We start from the raw sequence: 25,252 nt of genomic DNA, 5'->3' as shown, positions 1-25,252 counted from the left end.
CTGGTAGCAGACACTGAAAGTCTTCCTTTGGATGCTGATGATGCTTATGACATGTTTCAACACCTCCAGAAGTCTCATCCAGTATTGATTATTGAATCCTGATTTTAGAAAGGAATAAAATAATCTCAATTCACTAGCAGTTTTCAGCCAGTTTATGGGCACATTTATATATGAGACAAGGTTTTAATATTTTGCTGCAGAGTCAACTTAAAGAATTATGTTGTGAGTAACACAGAAAATAGAAATAGAAATTTAATTCTGCAAAATGGAAATACTATTCTAATTCTGATTATGTTTGTCTGCAAAAAAAGATTTAAAGTAGAGCAAGCATGAGTAGACATAGAGCATAACTCTGTGAATCTTCATCTCTCACTGGCCTTAAGAACTGGGTGAGGGCGAACATCAACCCAGTAGCCTTTCAGGGGAAGGTTAGTTTGTAATGTTCCCATTAAACAATGCACAGTTCCCAGTTGCCCAGTTGGAAGGAAGGCAATCCTAGTCCTTGAGCAGGCCTAGACCTAATGTAGAAGCTTCACTTTAAAACACTTGAGCTGCTTTCAACCCATTAAGAACTTTATCCAACATTTTCCAAGCGCTGTGTTTTACTCTGGGGACACACTGTGTTGTAAAAGTGGTATTTTCTAAGTTCTGGTGTTTTGAATACTAGGAAAGCTAGTCTGGACAAATCTGGTCAAATCTGTTTCAGCTTTGAATACATGTGTTCTGTCTTAATCAGTTTGAAGCCCTTGATATATAACCGATTGTGAAGCTAATATGTAAAAAGCTCTGCTTTACTTGCCTTTGTAACGGAGTTCAAAATTGTAGCCAATCTTTGCTCTGCAAAAGCCACAAAAAGTCCTTTATTTGGCTTTTCCAGGTTGCTTGCTTGCATGAGCCAAGTGTGCTTTTTAGGCATGTATCTACTTCTTCCCTCTGCTTTTGCTAAATATTGTCAGGTTTACCATCCTCAATAATGCAAAGTTCACAGTGCTATTCAGTTCAACCTACTAGCTTCTGTTATAATTTTTGTGTGAGTTAACAGAATTTAAAGCAGATTAAATACTTCCCAAGTGCATTAGAAGTAAATGTTGTACACTAAATGTCTTGATTATAATAATGGTTTAACATGGAAGCTTTCAAAATGTAATTTCTTAACTAAAGGTATTTTAGTTAATAGTCATTTTCTCTAAAGCAGTTTTGCTAGGATTTTAAAGGATTTAGCTTGTGGTGGGCTGTATTTCAATTATTTCTCAATAATGTCTTTCAGGAAAATCCAGCTATGGCTGTTGCAATCAAAACATGTAAAAACTGCACCTCAGACAGTGTTAGAGAAAAATTCTTACAAGAAGCCTGTGAGTATTAAAATACTTCTTTTGGGGGCAGCTTCTGTAACTTGTCCTTGCAAAGCCTTCAGCCATCTGTGCCAGAAACTTCTGATACTGATGTAAATCTTTTATTAATAAACAGCATGACCTTTTCTTCTCCTGCAATACGTGCCAGGATGACTGCCTTACATCCTTGCATTGCCTGGGTATGGTTATATGTGGTTCTTTGATTTTCTAAATTGAACAGTGATTCTGACTCTTGTAAGGCTTCAGAACTAGTTTTGGAATATTAGAGATCTGATCCTCTATTGCATTCTTAACGAATTAAGAAAAACCCATAGCACTTGTTTCAGGTTTGTTACTACAGAAGGTCAGGTGGTTGTCTTTGTTAACAAAGTTAGTAAAAATATTGTGTCTAATGCGAGAGATCTGTTTTGAAAATTCAGAATAAAAAATTATAATAGAAAAAAATTCCAATTTTCTAAAGAATTGCACACAAATGCTTCACTCCCCAAAGGCCATATTTCATACATGTAGGAAGGCTTTTCCTTGAGATGAATACTAACAGAAAACTCCTGTAAGAATTTTGAAGTTACTTACTTCTCTCCTATTTGATTTTGTAAGCAAATAAGATATGAGACTTGGACCTTAATTTTTGCCTATTATTCTTTACTTTTGTATATCCAAAAACCTCATCAAGGTATTGTATTAATAAAGTATTTTTTTGTGGCCAGATGCTACAGAATTCTTCTATTCACTATTCCTTTGTTCAAGGATTTTTTCTAATTGTTCAGAAAAATCTGTGTTCATAGCTAATGGCTCCCTATTTTTGGATGTCTTAAATTACTATAATTTTTTCCATTACATTTCTAGCTGTTGCAAAAGTAAATACCATTGCTTCTAGTAATAACTTAGCAGTCAAAGGTAGGCTGCTGTCTCTTAACAATGTAGAAAATAATTGCTCATTGAATGCTCCTTGTTATTCTTTGAGCTTGACAGATTAGGAAATGCCAAAGTAGTAGACAGATAAATAATGCTTTTCAATTTTGATTTAATAGTTTTGCCAGTTCTTATTTCTTTTTTTTTTTTTCATTCTAATCCCCATCTGTTACCTTTCTCCTGTTTGTGTTCAGATTGCAAACTCTCTCAGCAGATGCTGCCTCCTGGTTTTTAAGAGCACTAATCAAAAAGCCCAAATCCATCATCCACAGAGGCAGAGTTGCTTGTTGCACTGAATTGGAAGAAATTCCTTTCCTACTATATTATTTTAATATTAGGAATATCAGTTTTTATTTTTTTAGTTGTTTGCTTGTGGTGGAGTTTTCAGTGCTGAAACAATGGAGTATTGATTCTTGCAAGGAGGAACACACCTCAGTATGAGAAGTAGATTTAAAAAAGCATTTTTCCAAGCAGCATTCCTGGCTGCTTTTGTGTGTCTCTGAAGGACTAACAATGCATTTGTATATGGTGAAATACAGACCACCTGGTTTGGGGAGATTTTTCTTGATTTTCCACTGGCTTTGGTAAATTACTTCTTTTTGTGAGTAGTTCATTCTTCCTATCTGTAGAAGCTGGATGGAGTAAGTCCACTACCTGTCTAAACTTATGAGTTGGTCAGTGAACATTGACTTAATTGATTGAATTAATTTCTGGGAAGTACTTTTCAACAATGGAGTATTTAATGTGTAAAACTGTTAAGGTCATGTGATATAAAGTTCTTTGTGTTAATTGCCTTCCCATTGCTTTGATAATTAAAACTGTATTCCTGCTTTATTTTTACATCAATGAAGCAACATTTCTATGTTATAAAATATGGTAAGTTGCATTAGCACAAAAGAACTCTAAAGCTATAATTAATGGGTTGGGTTTTTTTAATATACACTTTATTTACCAAGATTTAATACTAATATTGGGTTCAGACTAGTATAGCTGTGCTTAATTGGTGTCAGAAATAGCTTCCCTCTCTAAACTTCCATTTACCTTCAGAGAGGAAGAGGGGAATTGAATTATTTAGAAACCTAGCTTCAATTCCACGTAGTATTTTATCAGTTGCTATTGCCCATTTGACATTTCACCACTTAATTTAGTCCTTTTTATTAATGCATTAAGCTATGTCATTGATAGGGATGTTTGTTTCACCGATTTGTTTATGTATTATTCATAGCACATGAATATTTTAAACAATCTGTTATTTTAAGTTTGCCCCTGTAAGTTTCTTTGCAGGAAAACACATGATTGAAATATTGATGACAATGGGTCTGGTCAACAGCATTGTCCAAGGATTTTTCTTGGGGTTTGTGGTGTTGCAAGATGTGTTGGTTATAGATGGCTGCTGTGTACCTGTGTACAGAAGTAGAGTTCAGAGTTCATCAGAACAGGACTCTGAAAACATCTACTGATTTTAGCTTGTGGTTAATGAAAAGCCAAAAGGTAGGGGGTTTCAGTCTTGTCTGATTTTGGGCAAACTGAAGCAGACTTTCCAGTTTGGTAGTTACCATGTACTTCTGTTGGCACTGCAAAATGTAAATGTCCAGGAGGGACTACTTTAAGATGAAATCAAGGAAATTTGTCAAGATTGGACTGAGGATGTTTGTCATGCATATGCTGAAAGAAGAAACCTTAGTCAGAAGACTAGTGTTTTGTTTAATCTACCAAGTCCTCCTCCCCAAAACATTGATCAGCATTGAGTCAGTTCCCGAGGGCAGCAGTTTCTGTGCTGGCACAATCCTCAGTGAAGCTCCCCAGCCTGGTGTCCAGCAGGGTTTCTGAACTGAGGCAATGCCAGAACCACCAGGAGCTGGCTGATGAGGCTTGAGCAGGACCAGGAGCAACCTTGGCCAACCCCCACATCTGTAAAAGGCAGCCCCAAGGGAGCACTAGCAACCAGGACCAGCAAGTGGGGCATGGCAGTTTGCATGGAAGGGCGCAGAGGGAGAGCAGCTTCTGGAAAGTGGGCTGGTTTTTCCAGGGAGCCAGTTGGAGCCACCCTCATGTTGAAAACAGCAACTGCAGAGCTGTGACTGGAACTCAGGTGAAGTGGTAAAACCTCCCAGGGTGAACACCTACACCCAGACTGACCTGCCAAGGACTGACAAGCTGCACGGACCCAAAGTTGCCTGGAGCTCCGGAACCTGCAAGTCCCCCATGGGTCTGAAGGCAGAGGTGGATGTCATGGGTGCAATGTGCCCAGCTGGAGGAGCCCTTCCAGCAAGTGGCTCCGTTGCAGGAGGAGCTTAGCAGGCAGTGCAGTATCCTGCCATCTAAGTGAGAGATCTCTGCCTGGTGCTGTGCACTGCCACCAGCTGAGGGACAGCCTTCAGACTTTGCAAGGGTGAGCTTGCATCCAGCCCTGAGGCGACAGACTGAGCAAACTCATGAGACAAAGGAGACTGGACTCTGCTCAGGGCAGGGAGGAGTAACCTTCCCATTCCCCCTGAAGTGCCCCTACTTAACAGGTATGGTGCCCTGGGGCTGCAGAATGAAGAGAGTAACAGGCAAGACCCAGGAAAAGTCCAGCTATGCAGAGTTGGCCCGGTCACCCACCCACCTGAGAACCAACGACACCAGAAAAGTGTGGGGGGTGTTGGTGATTGTGAACTCCTTGGTGAGAGGCACCAAAGCCCCCACTTGTCACCCAGACAGTATCTCTAGAGAAGTTTGCTGCCTGCTGGGAGCTTGAATCCATGATGTCACAGAGAGACTGTGGAGCCTGGTGAAGCCCATGGACCATCCCCTCTTCCTGCTATTCCAAGTAAAGACTGAATGATGCTGCAGCAAAGCAGCTCAGAAATATCAAGAGACTTTATCCCTTGGAATTATGGTAAAGGGATCAGGAGCAGAGGTGGTGTTCTCTATCCTGCCAGTCAGAGAAGGGAGTTGGAGAAAAAGGAGACAAATGGAACAGGTGACTGGCTGCATAGCTGGTGCTGTGCACAAGGTCTCAGTTTCTGTCATCTTGGTCATACCATTAAGAAACTGTGCCTGTTGACAGTTGACAGGGCTCAACTGGCCTGCACAATAAGCTGACTGGACTTGGAGCTTTCAACTAGATGTAGCAGGGAAAGGGGATGGTATTCTAAACACTTGGGAAGAGCCAGGGGCTGCTGAGGCATTAGGCAGCAACAGGGAAACAGCTGTGAATTGCTTCCAGGGAGTTTGGGAGAGCTCCTCGGAAAAGGGGCTGTGGCCTGGGTGAAGTGCCTCTATACCAACATACATGGAATGTGAAGCAAACAGGAGAAGCTGGTAGCTGTTGCCCAGGTGGAGAACAATGACCTGGTTGCTCTCTCACAGAAACTTGGTGGGATGAGTTGGACAGTTGGAGTGCTGACAGCTATAGACTATTCCAAAGGGACAGGGAAGGAGGGAGAAGTGAGAGGGCAGTCCTCTGTGCCCAGTGTAGGATTGACTGCACAGAGCTCTCTTTGAAGAGCAGCAATGTGCAGGTCAAGAGCTTAGGGGTGACCTGAAGATCAAGTGGTTTGTCTCTGCTACAGAGCACCAGATCTAGAAGTGGTTGATGTAGAGTTCTTTCTTCAACTGCAGGAAGCATCGTGCTCTTAGGCCCTGATCCTTACAGGGGACTTCAACCATCCAGGTGGACAAGTGCTGGAAAAGAGCCACAACAGACTGCAGGGCTGTCCAGGGAACTACTGGAGTGCACTGGGAACAGCTTCCTAGTGCAGGTCATGGAAAGCCTGACCAGAGGAGAGGCACTGCTGGCCCTGGGGCATTGGAACTCATACAGAAACATGGATCCATAAGGTCTCTTCCAACCCAAACCATTCTATGACTTGGATGTCTTACTGAATAAAATACACAGTGACTGCACTGCTGGGACTGAAAAGTTAATCTAAGTTCATGGAAAATAAAATAAGTTGTGAACATAATGATGAAATGGGATTTTTTTTGTCTGTCATAAACTGACACACATTTTTCCCAGACATTGACTTACCCATAATGTTTTCTCCCTCCTGTTCCAATAGAAAGACACATGTTAATTGGTCATGCACTGAATTGATAGGTCATGTTGTTAACTTCTGTTATACTCACCCAGGGCAGAAGAGCCAGAGAACTTGATTCCACCTTCCACAGCAGTTTACTAACGTGAGCAGGGTTTCATACTGCCCATAGAACATGAAACGACCAGACATTATTGCTTGCAAGCAGTTGTTTCAAGTCCTGCAGAACTGTGATTGTATTTTTAGGCCACAGACTAAATGCTTCTCAACTGACATTTTTATTTTAAAATAAGGTCTTATGTAACATACCAATTTGTTTCTTTTCCTTTCAGTAACAATGCGTCAGTTTGATCATCCTCACATTGTGAAGCTCATTGGAGTTATTACAGAAAACCCAGTTTGGATAATCATGGAGCTCTGTACACTTGGAGAGGTATGAAAAATCCTCTTGGGTCTTGGGTCTTCTCTCTCTTAGCTCACAGTTACCTTTACAAAAGACTGAAACAAATCACTTCTCAGCACTCAGGCAAAGGCACTCTGCTCAGACATGATATCATACTTGTTTGTAGAATTATGGACTCTGGAACAGGAGTGGCAGAATGTGACCTAACTCCTCCACTGAGGGAACTGCATCAGCTCATACCAAAGTGATTTAGTCATAATTTTCAGAGAATTCAATTGCTGTTCCAGGGTGAGAGCTTGACCTGTGTCAAGATGATGATGATAATGCAGTATCATTTAAACTGCATTTGCAGACATACCTTCTACAAGTAAAAATAGATGCTCCATCCTTTACTCTTCCTGAGTAATACTGTTTTCCCTTGGAACACTGAATTTTTTAGGTGCCTTTTTTTTTTTTTCTGTGCAGTCTCTAAAGCACAGACCCTAGGTAAGATGACTTTCCTCATTATTTTGTCTTTTGCATGAATGGTTTAAACAAAACTTGATCTCAGTTTATTTTGAGCTATGTGTTTCTGAAAATGTGAGCTGAAGTGGTAGCTCATACTGCATTGTAAGATAGTAACCATAATAATCAAACTGCAGTATGTTGTCTGAGAAAAACAAAGGCAGAATGACCTGTAGTGCAGAAGTAGTTTTCCAGTTCCCAAATCAGTTTTCAAAGCCTTGTTTTAATTTATAAGGAGTCTCTAGTGCTACGTTCCTTTAGGTCCTAACTGCTTTATGCTAGGAGTATAGCTTATAAAAAAATTTGCATTGATATTTGCTACTCTGAGCTAAATCCAGTTGTTCTGGCAAATATAGATTAAAATTAAGGTTTCCAAAACAGTACTGATGTAATTGGTGTTCAGATTGGCCGTGTACTCTTTTGTTCTGGAATTACTTAGAGAAAAAATGTGTGTAGCTCTCAAGGGAAAAATACATTAGAAGTTCAGGAGTCCTTTCCTCTGGAACAGCAGCAGTGTGTGCTCTGTCTTCAAAAGCAGCCTGATAGCAATGCACAAATTACCATCTTCTGTTTGACTTGACAGTTTTCATGTAGGAAAAATTGCTTGAATTTAACCCAGAGTCAAATTTCTTCATGGCAAGTGGTTTTCTTTTATCACTCAGTCTTAGGGAAAGCATGCCCATTGATTCTTGTGTAAACTTTATAATTTGAGGTATACTTTCTTCAAGTTTGGTAATTTTTTGTCCTAACTTCTTTTTTGTTTTTTTTTTTCCTTCTTTGTGGAAACAGTTGAGATCATTTTTGCAAGTAAGAAAATACAGCTTGGATCTGGCCTCTCTGATACTCTATGCTTACCAGCTTAGCACAGCACTTGCCTACTTAGAGAGCAAAAGATTTGTACATAGGTAAGATTTTATACATGTGGTTTTTCATATGTAACTACTTGAAATTTTGGAAACATGAGGTATCCTAGTTTAGCAGGGTTTTGACTGGCAGTATTTTGGCTGTTAGATACACTTGCTCAAGTGAAGACAAAGCAATTACAACACATAGTTGGATTCTTCCAAGCCTTTCTTTTGTGTTTCCTTTCCTTGACTCATGATAAATGTGAAGAAGCAATACTTGGAAAACTCCTCAGGTTGTGTCCTTTTTTTCAAACGCTGCCAGCAAAATTACACCCTTTTCAAGAGTGACCCCTGCTGGTTCCCTCCTGGATTGACTCGGAGATGGTGCCCGATTTTAATCGCAACAGAGTTCAGTTGTTGCTTTGTGGTTGCAGTATTTTTTAAAGCTGTAATCTTGCAAATACAGCAAAGCAAAACAAAGGACAGCCAGCTTCTAAGTAAAGAATAGGGAAAACAAAATATTTATACAATACAAGTACTTGCTTAACCAGAAGATTAAGCTAAATTTCCTTCTAGATGTGTTTTGCATTTTATTCCCTTGACTTTGAACACGAGCTTTCTCCAGAGAAGAGTCTGGTTGTAGTCTCTTACTGTATGCAATTAAAAGTTCACAGCACTCCTATTATCCTGTATAATTTAATTTTGAACCTGAGACTTTAATTTGTTTTAATACTTATGTTCAAATTCTATATATGTGTTGTATATATTGTACATGCAAACACATTAGGTATGTAAATATGCATAGATATGTAGAGAAAAACATTATAAATAGCAGGTCCTTATGATTATTAGAGATACTTGAATTCTGGCCAGGTAGCTGTTAATTTTAGCTCTAGCAATAAAATTTCCAAATGGAACTTACTCATCCAGCAGTGAAATGGGAGAAGGTAGCACTGCTCAGTTTGCTGCACTTTTTTCACTTCTCAGAAGCTAAATCTGTCAACATCAGTCAAGCCTACTGAAATCCAAAAGAAACAGACACATAGGGTGGGTTGTCTCACCTAGGAAACTACAAGAGGAAAAAGAAAAGTCTTTCCATAATCCTGGTGACATCACTAAAGACTGAGCTCCTCATTGGCAGCAGCCTCTTACAAGACTAGAGATCCTAAATCAATTCCTAACCTTGGGCCAGGAGGTAGATTTTCTTCTTTCCATCGGTTCTCATGGCCAAAAATTGTTAGCCTGTGATATTTAAATAGATAAAAGAATAAAACTTTTCCCTCTGATGTTGACATTTGACAGTTTGGACATTTTGGACAACAGCTACTCATGAGGATCAAACATACTGCAGGATTCCTGCAGCCTTCTCAGACTCAGCAGACAAAACACTTTGTTGTCTTTTTTTGTGCACGCACACCCAAAGCATGGCTTAGAAAACTCATTCAGTCCTCCTAAAGGTGTTTGATACTTCTGGGTTTTAATGGTGTTTGTCAAATTACATGTCACCAGTTTCAGTTTGTCAATGACTAGAGAGAATGTCTCCTCTGTCTGGCAGGGATATTGCTGCTAGAAATGTGCTGGTATCTGCCACTGACTGTGTGAAATTGGGCGACTTTGGTTTGTCCCGATACATGGAAGACAGTACTTACTATAAAGGTAAGGCAACACTCTGCATCCTTCCTGCAGGCCAGTTAGGACACCATTGCTTCTCATAGTACTGAGGTGGTTGTCAGGGTTCACCAGATTTTCTTGGTCTAGCTGTTGTATCTGTGTAAAAATGCACGCTGTTCCACAAGGAAATGGGTGGCAGTGAATTCACAGAATCACAGGGGTTGGAAGGGACCTGTGGAGATCACAGAGTCCAACTCCCCTGCTACAGCAGGATCACCCAGAGCACATCACACAGAAATGTGTCCAGCTGGGTCTTGAAAGTCTCCAGAGAAGGAGACTCCACAACCTCTCTGGGCAGCCTGTCCCAGGGCTCTGTCACCATCACTATAAAGAAGTCTTCAATATGTTTCTAGTTTCAGTCATATATTTTTAAATACCCTTTATCTGGCCCTTTACACACTCCATTATGTTTCCTACTGTCATTTGTCTCGCACCACTGTGAGCTACGGTCTGAATATTTAGGCTGCAGGAATCTCTTGTATAAGATTTGAAGTGCTTCACTGGAGATTGGTTTTGCTTCTGAATTGTCATGGAATCACAGAATTATTGAGGCTGGAAAAGACCTCTGAAATCAAGTCCAGCCTATGACCTGACACCACCACATCAGCCAGACCATGGCACCAAGTGCCACCTCCAGCCTTTCCCTGAACACATCCAGGGATGGTGCATCCACCACTTCCCTGGGAAGTCCATCTCAATGTCTGATCACCCTTTCCATGAGGAATTGCTTCCTAATATCCAACCTAAACCTCCCCTGAAGCAGCTTCAGGCCATGCCCATTTGTCCTGTCACTGGTTGCCTGGGAAAAGAGCCCAGCCCTCACCTGACTAAACCTCCCTTCAGGTAGTTGAAGAGAGTGAGAAGGTCCACCCTGAGTTTCCTCTTCTCCAGGCTGAACAACCCCCGCTCCCTCAGCCCATCCCTATAAGACTTTCCCTCTAGTCCCTTGACCAGCCTTGTTGCTCTCCTCTGGACCTGCTCCAGCACCTCAAGATCCTTCTTGAAGTGAGGGGCCCTGAACTGGACACAGGACTCAAGGTGCAGCCTCACCAGGGCTGAGTACAGAGGGAGAGTTATTTCACTGAGAACAAGATCTGTTTTTGAGCTCAGCAGCAGCAACAACAACCTGCCTTGTCTTACCTTCCCTGTAGCTTCCAAAGGAAAGTTGCCTATCAAATGGATGGCTCCAGAGTCAATCAACTTCCGACGGTTTACCTCAGCTAGTGATGTGTGGATGTTTGGTAAGTGAAGCCCAAATGCTGGGGGTTCCTAAGTGTTCTTTTGGAGAAGTTCAGTGTTTCATTTTAACTACTGAAAAGGAGCAATTTCCACGTATTTGGCACTGGTTTTACTCTACTTTCTGAAAATACAGTTTCTTCCAACGCATTTTCCATCTCTGTATTTTTATTTCCTTGAGATGTGTTTCATTGTGGCTTTTCATCTCTAGTAAGAAGCTGGCAGAAATGAAAGTACAAGGAAACTAAATCATAGTCCTAACAGATTATTTTTTTACTGCTGTTTTTTCCCTTTGATTTCTTTTTGTTACACCATTCGTGTTTGCCGTTTCTGTTTTATATTTTCACTTTTAAGGTGCTATGCCTGTTTCCCTGCTTAATGCATAGATCAGCCTACATTATGTTCCTGTTTCCAAGTTTTTAAAGCTAAATTCCCACTTAATTTGTCTTTCATAGCTCATGCTAGGTTACAAAACATGACCAAAAGTTGAGAGAAAAAGTAAGGGTAAATGGAAATGCCCTAAAGCCTTGATCTTTTTCCTAAATATGCAAGTGTTTCTACAAATCTGGTCATCTACCCTCAAACTGGTCCAAACTGTCTGGACAGACAGAACAAAGATGTGCTGTGTAAAGGAACAAAGATTATGAAACTTGAAATAGAACTGGACTGATATGTAAGGGTTTGCCCTCTTCAGAAAATAAAATGTGAATGTTTTCAAGTGAAGGGTACATGAGTTTTAGCAGGTTTATAATAGTTTGTGAAAAACTCTTCCAGGCAGAGTTAGAAAAATGAAGTCTGTGGAGCATTCAGGCCAATCCTAGACTGACAGGCCATTGTTCCCTTTGTGCTTTTAACATAGTTTCAACAGAAACTGTTTTTCATTACGTAGTTTCAGCCCAAAAAAAAAAAATGGGATCAGTGCCAGCGTTCAAACACCCTCCGAGTGAAAATACCCTGTACGTGTCAGAACAAGCTGGTTGGAACTAGTCAAAGGGAAAAAAGAGAGCACAGCTCATTCTGCCTCACAAAAAAAAAAAAAAAAAAGAGATTTGAATATGAGCAACCCCTGTGATGTACAGAAGGTAGAAAGTAGCTGACTGTGAAGCCAGGCTGCTGGGAGCCAGCCCGGGGTCATGCTTCCTCATGCATAGTTCAGGTTGATACTGTGTGAGCAATCCTGCTGCACCTCAGTCCTCCCTGGGGCTCCTCAGTCCTCCCTGGGGCTCCTCAGTCCTCCCTGGGGCTCCTCAGTTCTCTCTGGGGCTCCTCAGTCCTCTCTGCTGCCAGCTGGTAAGTCAGAACCCAGCCCGAGCTCTGCGTTTCAGAAGAAAATGGCATTGTCTGGCTGTGTGAAACGGGGCTTTGTTGCTTTGTTAACAGGTTCTGTTGTTTGCTGACACGGGGGACCCTTGTTTTGTGTGTGTGTTTCTCAGGTGTGTGTATGTGGGAGATCCTAATGCATGGGGTAAAGCCCTTCCAGGGGGTGAAGAACAATGACGTGATCGGGCGCATCGAGAACGGTGAGCGGCTCCCGATGCCTCCCAACTGCCCTCCCACCCTCTACAGCCTTATGACCAAGTGCTGGGCCTACGACCCTAGTAGACGACCCAGGTTTACTGAACTTAAAGCACAACTCAGGTAGGGTTATACTTCTGAAAGGTTGTTTCCTTCTTCAGACGTTTTTTTCCTTTCATTGTGTTTTCTGTTGCGGTATTTTCTTTCCATGGAAAAGACACAGGGTGTTAGAAGGCCAGGTTGTGGGTACTCTTGGCAGTCTGGACCTCATCTGTTGGAGAAAATTAGACTAGGCAATAAGTTCAAATAACTGGAAATACGAATCACCTTTCTGTCCCAAGAAGAACTTCAGATTTTCATAGAATCACAGAATGGTTTGGGTCGGAAGGGACCTTAAAGGTCATCTAGTTCCAACCCCCCTGCATGGGCAGGGACACCTCCCGCTAGACCAGGTTGCTCCAAGCCCCATTTTACTAGGCAGTTTGAGTTTGTTTATAATTCTTGCTGTGCATGCTACAACCCTTGGGGAGGGGTGGATAAAGAATTTTGGAGTAGGAATGTAGGTGTTTTTAAGTAAAGGAACCATCAGGTGAGCGCCGATGAAAATGATTTTCCTAACGTGCAGCATCCCAGTTGCCCTGTGGCAGCTGTGTCTGTGCAGTTGTGGAGCCTGCAATAAATGCAGCATCACTAACTAGGAATTCCTTTATAAACCAGGACATAGACTACCTTATGTTTATCTTGGAAAAAATAGTTGAAAATAAAAAAATAATTGAAAATGTAAAAAAATTGAAATAACACACTTTTCAGACCAGTCTAAATTCACACCCTAGTTTGTTCTGCTGTAATTTCTTCTAGTGTCCATATTCCCCTTTCACCAGCCACAAAATGGAAGTGTTATTTAAACTGAGATATTGTGTAGACAAATTTGATATTTGTGACCACCTTTGGGGTCTCTTTGAGTGCTCAGTATCTATTTTGCCTAAATCAATATAAGCTTCAAACAGGTATTGTGCACTGTAAATCCACTCTTGGGTTTGTTGTAATTCATTGCCAAATTCTTCAGTTTTACATCTTGTTTTTATGGCATGTTTTATTTTCATAGTACAATTTTGTGCTGTCACTGGAAGTTCATGGTACAAGATAATTCATACGTGGGTAATAAAGGGACTATTATAATTATGATGATGTTTCAATGTTGCTATATGGATAATTTAGCTGCCTTTGTTTTCTCTTATTTCTTAAAATCTCATATGGATCCACCCTCTGACTCTGGGAGTTCTGTGTAGGCTAATAATTTACAAAGCTAAAGGAACATGTAGCCCTTCTCACAAAGAACTTAGGCTATTTACTGTGGGGTTAACTGCAAAGTTAGGGTAAAGCTTGGTAGGGACTGCAAGGAAAAGATATGACAGGGTTGTATGATTTGGGTAATAGATGGAAATTGGTGATTCAGGATTTCTTTTTTTGCCTCTGGAAGAATAGGGTGCTTTTTAATTTGCAGTCAGATTGTACTGTTAATTTACAGCTGACTGGCATGGAGGGGAATAAAGCCCTGAAAATATGTGACTAGGAGGATGGCTGGGGTGTCTAAACCCAGGCAGGGAGGGTATCCCACCAGCAAGGGAAGAGAGTGAGGAAACCCAGAGTAAAAGTAATTGTGTTGAGGGATGAAATAAATGTAAGATGTACTCAGAATGAAGGACACTTAGAACAGCATGAGTCTGGAAGGAGAGAGGGGGGGAAAAGTGAAAGATGTGGAAGGGTATCACCAAATCAACAGGACAGACCAGCACCCAGGAGTGTGTCTCTCCTCAGAGATGCTCAGCCAGAGGGTGAGAACCAACCCTCACAACATGGAGCAAGGCAAGTTCTCATTAATTATACATGAAGACGTTTCCTAGTGTGTGTGGGTGAGCTGTGAAACAGGTGACAGGCTCTGGAGTTGCCATGCTGGGAGACTTTCAAACCTTGACTGGAAAAGGCTCTGAGCAACCTGACCTTGCTGTGCATATTGCCCAGCTTTACCAGGAGATTGGACTCAAGACCTCCAGGAGTCCCAGCCTGAATTATTCTCTATTTCTAGAAGAAAAATTCCCTGAAGAGGTGATTTTTTGCTCCTCTAGTCATGCCAGGAGATTTGAAGCCTTGCTTAGAGGACAAGCTTTCTCCTGGGTCCACAGCAAGCCTAAAACACAATTTTCACTCTCTTCTCACCAATGCAGAAAGTTTTGTGCCTCTCCAAACTGGTGACCTCCATCTCCTGGAAGTTAAGCAGGAGAGTCATCCTAAGGGCTTCTTTGCCCTGCTCACAGACATTCAGCCTCTTGCTGGAGAGGTTGCTAATCCCCTTGTGATGAGGCAGTCTCGGGCAGCTTGGAAGGATTGTATTTCAAAACTCAAATTCCCATGAACTTGCAAAAACAAGCCATTTCACTGGTGGCCTTTTCTGGGTGGCGTTGCTGCTGCTCATTCTGGATCCTTTCCAGAGTAGTCTTTTTCAAGCTGAGAGCAGACTAGATTTGTGCTTGAAGGCAGTGATACAGCACCACCACATTCCTGTCTGTTTTGATGAGAAAAAGTCCATGGCTTTGGGAAAAAAGCTTATTTTCTGCATCTGAAATAGCACTGATGGGAGCAGAAGGATTTCATGTGTTCTCTATTTGTTTTTTTGATGCTTTTCCCATTTCATAGTAACATCTGGTTTGCACAAACTTTATATGCAGCTGATAGTGGAAAGCAAAGATGCTGATTACTATAAAATTTATATAGTGTTACTAGGGTAGTAGTAGCTTGGTATTTTATATCATTTGGTCTTTCCAGAGTGGATAGGGGTGACTTAATCTTCACAGCAGACACAGAAACAAATGGGTGGATTGAGGATTTCCAAATTTAGTTCCTCCTCATTTTAGGTCCGTTTTTCAGTTGAGGGGGACAGTAAAAGTGAGTTGAGGTCAGGAAAGTGAAGTGCTGCCCTGTCAGTTCTGTGATTCTCTCACTGTCTGGGCTGGAATTAGAATCTGAGGTGTTCTAATCAGAAAGCATGTGTTGCCTTGCTGATTTTGTGTAGAAGAGACTTTTAATCTGGCACTACTTGGTAAATAATATAAAAGGCCTTTGGCAGAATGTTCAGTGTACTGAAATCATGTGATATTGCCCAGGGAAGCTGTGGCTGCCCCATCCCTGGAGGTGTTGAAGGGCAGGTTGGATGGGGCTTGGAGCAACCTGATCTAATAGGAGGTGTCCCTGCCCATGCAGGGGGGTGGATCTCGATGATCTTGAAGGTCCCTTCCAACCCAAACCATTCCATGATTCTATGAATATCACTTTTACAGCATTTCTCTTCAGAGTGACTTGTAGCCACTTACTATAACCATACACATACTCTACTATAACTGTACACTCATTAGAACCAGACACTATCTCATTTATGTGTATATTATTTCATTTAATTTATTCTTTGCTGTGTTCAATATGCTGCAAGTATGTATTGCTAGGGTTGCACTTACCTTAGCAGTAAGTTAGCTCCCAGGCTTGTGCTTGCTAGTCGTGGTGCCCTGAGTGTCCCTTTGGTTGGTAATTCTGTTACAACTGGGGGGTTTTTCATTGGAGGTTAGGTAGGATTTTGCTTTTTGAGCTTTCACGTTACTGTAATCGCATGGCATTTTCATGCAAATTGAATTAATTTTGTTTGAAGTACCCATCACTTCCCCTAATAGTAGGGGAATAGTAGGAAAATAAGCAGCAGTTGCGTTCTTGATGTGGGGTCTGTCTGGTCCTCTGTTGGTTTCTAATGAAGACTGGATGACCCTCCCAGCATCCTAATGCTGCAGGCCACATTAAATACAGCTCTAAAAAGAATAGGGGGTGGGGGAAGGAAGCCCCAAACTAGTAATGTTTTTAAAGTATCTTTTTATGACAACAGTGAGATAATTAACTGAGGAGAACTGAACCTGAGCCTTTCTGTGACTGCATTGGATATAGGTCCTTAAATGCTGCTTATAAATAAAAGGAACAAGACTGTTAAGTGAGGGGCAGTTTGAGTCCTCTCCTTTCTTGCTTTGTGGCATCCTGCCAAAAATTGTATTTTAACAGGTACTTAAAATACATCAGAGGGGGCTGCAAAATGCCTCATTAGCCTCTTGCTGTTTGACAGTGACCACTAGGAACGATCCATCTGAAAGTGCTTCTAAATTAGAGCAATATGCGAAAATATGTTTGTCTGCTTTGAGCTTTGCATTTCTGATGTCTGGAGGCCACAGAGAGAAAAAGAGAAGCTGCTTCTTCAGGGTCAGTGATTCCTGTAGGTTCCCACACCGCCTCAGCAGCAAACACTGGTATTTTTGTCTGCCTTTTGAAATGGAAGGATACATTTTAGCATTTCAGATCTTCCTACACCCAAGCACCCAGTAAATGTTTCCTTTTCAATGTCACAAGCTTATTTCAGCTAAAAGATACTGTGTAAATTAAAGGAGTTTTATCAATGGTGCAAACTTTTAATAGTTGAGATTGTTCCTCAGACTTAACCTAGCCAAGAAGATGAGTGAATTTTGCCTGTGCCACCTCAAGATTTGCTGGGGAAATCGTGTGAATAGAAGTATTTCTCTGCTTGCTGCTAAAAATAAGCGCAGTTTGGGAAAATATGCTTAGATCTGACTTCCCTGACCCTCTGCAAATTCTAATAAACTGCTCAGAGCACTTGAGCAGCTGCACTGGGACAAGGTCAAAAATATCTCTTGGCATGCTTTTGGTCTGTCTATGGATTGATTGGTCTTCCCTTTGTACAAACAAAGACGTTTCTGTGAGTCATTTCTATTCTTCGTGGTTTTTTTCGAGTAACGCTTCTCTGAGGCATTTCTGTTTTGTATTCCTGGCAGCAGTAAGTACTCAAGGGCATCCAAGTACAAATCCTGCTGCAGCTGATCAGCCTTAGACCACAGGGTGCTTAGTGGTCCCTGGGGAAAAGACCTCCTGAAGACACAGGCAACTAAAGAGCAGGGTGGGACGAATTAAGAGTTTCAAGGCAAAAAGCTGAGCCTGTGTTATGAAAAACAAGTTGTTTCAGCAGAAATTTGTCATTTCCAGTAACTGAAGTTAATGGTGGTGTGTTAGATACAGTGACACCACAGGTAAAATGGCTTTGACAGCAAGGCAGATAGGTGTTGGTGTTCTGTTCCTTTTTCTGGAAAACAGAGGAGCATGCTGTGACAATCCTACTGGTGGCCCCAAACCGTCGATAAGCCATCTCTAAATTTAGTCAGCTGCTTTTAGCTGACTCCTGCCTCATTCCTTTTGCTCAGATTGGAGCAACTGCTGTATCAACAGCTTTATCAAAAATATGTAATTTATTAATGCAGAGGCTGGGTAGAGTTTTTATGTTGTCTTGTTCGGTTTTTGTAAATCTTGAGATATTTCTTGAAGGGTTATAATCATGGTTCATGGCTATGGACTCATGTTGGCTGATTTTTCGTGCTGCGTATGAATACATGCTGAATATTTGAGGCTTTAAAGCTGTGGTTCTTTGCTAGTTCTTCATGGATTCAAGAAGGAAATGTTGCATTGTCCTTGTTCTGAAGAGGTAAAATAGAAAGATTTTCTCTTTTTCATCCCTTCTGTTGGTCTCTAGCTGTATTTCCGTGGCGGTTGTATCAGGATGACTTTTGCAAATAACTTGTCTGATTTTGTTTTTATTCCACATTCTTGTGTTACTTCAGCAATGATGGATTGAAATTGCAGCAATACTTATAAACTTGGGTTAGCTGCAGTGAGACGAGATGACTTCCCTGCTTTTTAGAAGAGGCATACATTTTTTTTGGCTGAGTAAGGAAAAGCGAAGTTCTCGTCTCCAACCAAGCAGGAATTTATTCTTGAAACAAGCATTAAAGTTCCAAGATTAGAATAGATTGCTGTAGTTGATCTCATCCCCTGCATGAGTAATTCTGGGTGGTTATTTAGCAGACTGAATAGGAGATTACAAACTCAGAACCTAGTTTTGTTTCTGGAAACTCTTGAGTGATAAAGAAGCTGGAATAGCTCCTCTACAGGATTATCTTTACTCTGGGAATAGTGATATGTAAATAATCTGCCCTGCTCACATCTCCAGACTATCTGTGTAACATGCAGCTCCAAAGAATTCGCAGCTCCCTATTTCAAAGCTTTATTCTGAATATTTTTCAAATGGCAAATATCCAACATTAATAATCCACATAGCAGAACTGGGAGGAGGCTGCTGTGGGGGCAGCAGTATCACACTGAACTTCAAACAGTCTTTTTAATAGGCAGAACAGTGGTAAGTAGCAAACTAGTTTTACTACTGTCTTGTACTTTGTTGAAAATGTAGCCTTTTGACCTGAATGTTTAGAAGCTGAGTGAATACTGTCAGATATTTGTTTTGCTCAGTTAGTTTGCTGAATGTGTTCCTGGTTAGGCTGAAATGTAAGAGCTGAAGACATAGTATTTAAAGTGTTCTTTGACTGCTTTGTTAGAAAAGAAAACCAAATCCCTGTGATCTGAAGCTCTGTTGAGTTTCAGTAAAGAACATTTTCAGTTTGTTTTGAGCCTTTGCAGCAGTTCAGTAGAATATTTTCTAGAGAAAAATAAGTTCTCGTGCAAGTAAGTGCTTGATTTATTGTCTGAGGATTTCTCTGTGTAATTACACATAAAAAGAGCTGTTAAGATGCAAAAAAAAAAAACGTGTGCAAGATGAGCCACAGCTTTCTAAAAACCCAGTGCTGCTTCTCTTGTTAAAAGCACACTGGTATTTCTTCCTGATGCTGGTTTTCAGAAACCTAACCAATGTAAGTAAAAGAAGTTTGTGTTTCAGTTCTTAAACACTTTGTTGAAAGTATTCATTAGTCTGTAAAATTCAGGAGCTGTGGGGAAAGGCTTGTTAGACACTGAACTGGAGTTTTACTTAAATGGAATACATTTTTCTAGCACAATACTGGAAGAAGAGAAGCTGCAGCAAGAAGAACGAATGAGAATGGAATCCAGGAGACAAGTCACAGTATCCTGGGACTCAGGAGGATCAGATGAAGCTCCTCCCAAGGTAGTTAAGACTGCAAATTATGGGTGTTTAAAAAAAAAACAAACAACCAACCCTTTTAATTCCATTTATTTCTTCAGTGTCCTTTGATGGGTTCTTTCAAACAGCAGCATTCTGGCCAGTTTTGTCACCATCTGCTAATACTTGCCTGAAGTGACCTGGCTCGACTTGAACTGTTATTAGAGCTGATTCACACTGATACTGCACTAACAACTGTCTGTTTCTTGCTGATTTACTTGTAAAAGACTACCCTAGTTGCCAGAAAATGGTCTCCTGGCCTTTTCTTTATTTTTCCTTCTTGTAGCACTCCTATGAAACGTTAGCTAATGAGCACTCAGATCACGTGAAGTTTATTTATAACCCATCAGTGAGAGAATAGAAATCAACCAACTGCATTTTCTTTTTCTGGACAGAAAATTTGAGGTTTGCTTCCCAAGGACCTTACGTGTTTTAGCTTACACTTAATTTTGTCTCATTATCTGTCTGTCGTGTTGGGATGTTGCTGATGTGCTCTGCAGCTGTGGCAGTCTAACCTCACCAGTTGCTGAGCACTCTCTTCTCTCAGCAACTTGCCTGCTTCTCACAGGAGTTATTTTGCACTTGAAAGAATCAAGCCTCTATTTGGAAGAGTTTCATTTTGTGCAGTCACTACTGTAGCCTGGAATATTACCTGTGTCCTGCTACACACATTCCTTAGCAGTCAGAAGAAGGCAACTTCTTTCTGTTTTGTTTCCCCTTATCCATTTTGTTGCCTGATTTCTGAGGTTGGTTTTGTGCTTTGGCAGCTTTATGGCAGCCAAGAAATATTTGCTTTTATTGTTGCTTTTCTTTCAGCTAAAACCAGCAAACAGTACATCAGCCTGTTTGGTGATCTGAGATTAACTAGCAGGATTTGGTGTAAACAGACAATGTTCTAAGTTACAGAAGCAGATAAACTGCATAAATTGGAATAATATGCTACTTAATTATTATAACTTTGAACGATTGGTGATCTTGAAACCTTGGGGCTAATCCAAGTAGATTAAGTGTATTTTATTAATGTAATATATGAGCTACACCTTACTACAAGTTATCATCAGTAGAGCTTTGGGTGTGATGTGTAAGCTGAAACACTTGACAATAGAGGGGTTAAGAAAAAATTAATTTCTACCACTGCATGTCTTTTTTGAGGGGGTCAATATATCTTAACTATACACATGATGCAGTTGTTGGTTAGTTTTTTATACAGAATGTTTTGGTAAAATAAAAACACCTGTGTGCACTAATGTTAATGTTTGAACAAGCTGAATTTTGTTGCTATGATATTTAAGTTCTTATCTCATTTTCTAATGGTGACAACTACTTTTTTTCTTCCAACAATTCATTATAAAAGTTTCAGGTCCTTATAGGTCTTGAACTCCATTTGATTTATAGCCTTAAACTCCTACACATTCCCAGATAATTAACAAGTACTGCAGTTTGCACTATGAAATTACTTGTATCTTAGAGTGATTTCAGAAACCTAAGACAGAAAGTATCCTAGTGCAGATTGATCATGACATTTTCATAAAGTAATGATAAAATTCTGTTATCTCCAAGTAATGTGGTGGTTGCCTGTAACTGCCAGCAGGACTGAAGGAGCCCATTTGCAGAATGATGAGGTTTAGGTTTGTTTCTTTCTTTCTTCCTTTGGTTGATTTACCTCCTCCTGAAACACCCAGAAGTACTGTTGCTCATTAAAAAAATCCACCAAAAAAAAAACCACAAAAAATGACCCCACAAATACACCTTTGAAGGTTAATATCAAACCAAATAACAATTCTGCTTGCAATATAAAAGTATGTTCTGAGAAATGTTTTTTCCAACATTATCTCTTTCAGTAGTGGGAAATTTCTGTACCTATTTTGTCAAAAAGCCTGAGCTGCTCAATGTATGCAGAAAACCAGGCTCCTTTCCCTGCAGTTTTTTATATAATAGTGCTGTCTGAATTTCTGATGATTTTCTCATGTATTCCTGTGATTATATGTCTTGGTTTTTTGTGTGTAAAATGTTACCCATTTCCTGAAGAGGTAAAGCAAGGTAAAATAAAGACTCTTGATAGCTGCTCTTTAGCTGTACTTTCTAATAAGAGCTAGTTCTTTTTTCCTGGGCTGGGAGTGGGTTTCAAAACAAAGCAGGAATAATGAAGCAAGTACTGTAGCTGGTGAGCTTAAAAACAATGCTATATTTGCACCTGAAAACTTGATGTAAGAATTATATTCTTAGCTGATGTCCTCTCTAGAGTTAAGCAGCACAGAGCAGGTCGTTTAGTGTAAGCCATTAAATATGCACAAAGAATTCACAGAGCAAACATTATTTGTTGACATACCTAGCAAACAATTCCATCTGCTTTCATTGCCAAGAAAAAAGGAAGGAAAGTTTAACTTTAGTTGTTCCAAAAAAATGCCAGTAATTTTAGAACATTTATTTCAGGAGGATTGCTTTTGTGATGCACCACCTGTAAACATTTGTCTCACCAAACAGGGATTTTCTGATTTTTATTTTCTGTTTCTGAAGAGTCTAAATATTCCTTTACATTTACAGCCCAGCAGGCCTGGCTACCCCAGTCCAAGATCCAGTGAAGGGTTTTATCCAAGTCCACAGCATATGGTACAGCCAAATCATTACCAGGTATTGCATTTAACACTGTGCATGTATTTTTTCAAATGTGGGGTTTATAACTCAGTTGTAGCTGGTGGAATTAATTCACTTCTTAGTTTCGTTGAGTTCTGTTAAATGGTTTTTGGTTTGCACCAGAACAAACCCTGAACTGAACCTGGTAGGCTTACTCCAGATGGCAAATATTTTCATATCATAGAATCATAGAATGGTGAAGGTTGGAAAGGACCTTAAAGACCATCAGGTTCCAACCTCCCTGCTATGAGCAGGGACACCTCCCACCAGACCAGGCTGCACAAGCCTCATCCAAGCTGGCCTTGAACACCTCCAGGGATGGGGCTTCCACAGCCTCCCTGGGCAACCTGTTCCAGTGCCTTCCTACCCTCATGGTGAAGAATTTCCTCCTGATATCCAACCTAAATCTCCCCTCTTTCAGTTTAAAACCATCACCCCTTGTCCTGTCACTGCCCTCTCTGGTGAAATATCTGATAGGGTGCTCAAATTCCTAAAACTACAATGAAACACATCAGACTTGTTTGTATTTACTGAAGGAATGTGGTACTCATGGTAACATTTGTGCTAAGCTATGGAATTACTTGCCTTATTAAATGGCATTAACTGGTGAACTTTCTTTAGGCTTATTGATCCTCTGCTCCCTGATGTTTCTCTGAGTCATTCTGATTTTCTGTTGGCTGATACCCCACCTCTAGATCTACCACATTATGTACTCACAAGTTTTGCTTTTCTTTCTAACAATGCTGAATAAATTTAAAACAAAAGTTGGCCGTGAAGGTACTTGAAGCATTCTTGGGTTTGCTGAAAGCTACAGCCATATACAGCAGTCTCAGTCAAGAATTCATTTTTTTTTTCCCATGGAGAGGGGGAGTTTTTCATTATTTTAATTAGTACTTCAGACTCATGGAAACTACTTGGGTTTTCCTGTGGAGAAGTTCTTAGGCTGTTCAGCTAAGCACACTTAATTACATGCTGTCACTTAAGAGTGAAGCTTGTAACATAACCTAGGGGGTACATTTTGACAGGGCTCTGTGGGGTGATGTGCACAGGCTCCTGTTACCCTGAATGTGAGCTCTGCATAGGGAGCTCTTCCTAATCTATCAACAGATTTATTTTTGTTCATCAGGGGACTTTAATCTTCTTGACTACATAGGTTAACACATAATTTCTAATCCTGCTGTTTTGATAAAAACAGGGGGAAGAAAAGAACAGTTTCCCACAATCCTCAAATAGTTATTTTTATGGTATGATAGCCATCCTCAAAGACTTTAAAAAAAGAGCTTTTGTGTTATATTTTGCCTTCCTTCTTCTAGTGTTGTTTTCCCTCCTCCCTCCCAGTGACTGCTCAAATTGAATCGTTTCTCCACTGTTATATTTGCTCCCTTAGAGGTCTATTAATTATGTGGAAGCATAGGTCTTATTAATACAACTTCTTTTTTTAAAAAAAACAACTCTAAAGGTGTCTGGCTACCCTGGTTCTCATGGCATACCAGCCATGGCAGGCAGCATTTATCCTGGGCAGGCTTCCCTCTTGGATCAAGCAGATTCCTGGAACCATCGGCCTCAGGAAATATCAGTGTGGCAACCAAACATGGAGGTATGATGAACAGACACATCTGTTGCTGTGCTCTGTACAGTAAAGGCACTTTTTTTTAATTATTTAGGTACATCTGGAGATTATTGTAAGAAAATGGGTTCTCTGGTATTTTTTAAATTGCCCTTACTGCAGTGGGATGGGAGCTATGCCTGGATTCTGTTCTTTTTGAAACAAATCCTCCCATGTGAGGTTGGGCATAAAGTCAGTTCTTGACACAAATTCTTGATGAAGTTATTACCACTTATTATCTTCACTGAGTGATAGCAAATATTTTGTGTTTGTTAAAAGAAGGCTTTACTGAAACTGAATAGAGATGGGAATGTTCATGTAAAAATACACAGTATTACTGTTTAAAAATGCTGCTTGTGGGGGATGTACAGAAGAGAAAAGGAAATGGTCTGCAAAACTGTTCTTGAGTTCTGTTCCTCTTAAATGCTTTTCAAATTCCTCCTGGGTGCTTTTCAGCCTGTCATGTTTGCACAGAGCTGCTGCAAGGAACATCAAAGTAATTCCCCCTTTAACCTTTCATCATTTTTTTTCTGTTCTCCTCTTGCATTTTACACTTTTTCATTCCATTTTATCCTCCCAACAAAGTTGTGCTTTGTGCAGCTTCTGTCTTAAATCCATTTCCTTGCTAACAAATGCTGCATTTCTTGTACCTCTGACAAGTATTTACATGATAGCTGAGGCTTACCTGTTAAATGCAGGTGAGCAGATAGGTGTGCAAGTCTTCAGTTTTCCTCTGCCACTGCAACTTGCTGCCACACTGTTGTTGCTCACACTGTGTATAGTTGAGGGTTGTAGTCCCAAGTTGTTCAACATCCCTCTTGATTATTGACTGTAGAAACAACTTAGCCTGACTATGTTGTGCTTGCTTGTAATAAGAGGTTACAGCCAAAGTTTTCCCAAAATCTCAGGAAGTTGGTTGCCTACAAACAATCTCAGTGAAGTTTTTTACCAAACTCCCCTTCTTTATGGCTTCTTTATGAATGCTAATTTATACATTACTTGCTAATGATTTCCAGACAGCATTGGGATATGGGATATTCAGTAATGTAAGCTTAAGACATGCCTAAGAATGTATTGAAAATTCATTAAAAATGTCTTTGTGACATGCTTTGCAAGTGTCAGCTGAAACTGAAAAGCACATTGGTTTGGATTTAAAAATGTATCTTGCAGCTTTTGCAACTGGATAGTTACATTATTGCTCAAGACCAAGAAAATAAAATTGATAAATGTGGTTATGTTGTCCTACATGAATGAAGTGTAATGTATTAACTGAGAATATTGCTGAAAAACAGGAACAGAATTTTTCAAATCTTGTTGGTGCCAGTGATTAGGAGCAAGGCAGATAAATTGTAGTTGGGAAGAGTGTCTTCTTATGGTCTGCTTCAGCTTATAAGGAGTGGAAGGAACTCAGCTTGACTGCTTTTGGACTGGATAAAATGTCTTCCTTTATAATCTGTAAGTCCTTGCAGCTGTTTAACAAAACTGAATA

The 25,252-nt window shown here is 40.4% G+C and overlaps 1 protein-coding gene across 15 annotated transcripts in view; it reads left to right on the top strand.

Moving 5' to 3' along the window:
* PTK2 (protein tyrosine kinase 2) overlaps positions 1-25,252 on the top strand; it is a 219,306-nt gene that overhangs the window by 171,502 nt on the left and 22,552 nt on the right. For 11 of the 15 annotated variants that reach the window (XM_051612464.1, XM_051612462.1, XM_051612463.1 and 8 more), the window contains 9 exons: positions 1,268-1,352; positions 6,619-6,719; positions 7,983-8,098; positions 9,594-9,694; positions 10,861-10,950; positions 12,379-12,583; positions 19,397-19,508; positions 22,068-22,154; positions 23,617-23,754. In XM_051612464.1, the coding sequence (XP_051468424.1) occupies positions 1,268-1,352; positions 6,619-6,719; positions 7,983-8,098; positions 9,594-9,694; positions 10,861-10,950; positions 12,379-12,583; positions 19,397-19,508; positions 22,068-22,154; positions 23,617-23,754 (1,035 nt within the window). Of the gene's footprint in view, positions 1-1,267; positions 1,353-6,618; positions 6,720-7,982; positions 8,099-9,593; positions 9,695-10,860; positions 10,951-12,378; positions 12,584-17,319; positions 18,039-18,060; positions 18,750-19,396; positions 19,509-22,067; positions 22,155-23,616; positions 23,755-25,252 lie in introns of those variants that run through there. The other 4 variants (XM_051612465.1, XM_051612466.1, XM_051612468.1 and 1 more) reach the window with 3 other exon arrangements.

The sequence above is a fragment of the Apus apus genome, chromosome 2 (genome assembly GCF_020740795.1).
Source record: "Apus apus isolate bApuApu2 chromosome 2, bApuApu2.pri.cur, whole genome shotgun sequence".
Lineage (NCBI taxonomy): Eukaryota > Metazoa > Chordata > Aves > Apodiformes > Apodidae > Apus > Apus apus.
This window is presented reverse-complemented; position numbering and strand designations above follow the sequence as displayed.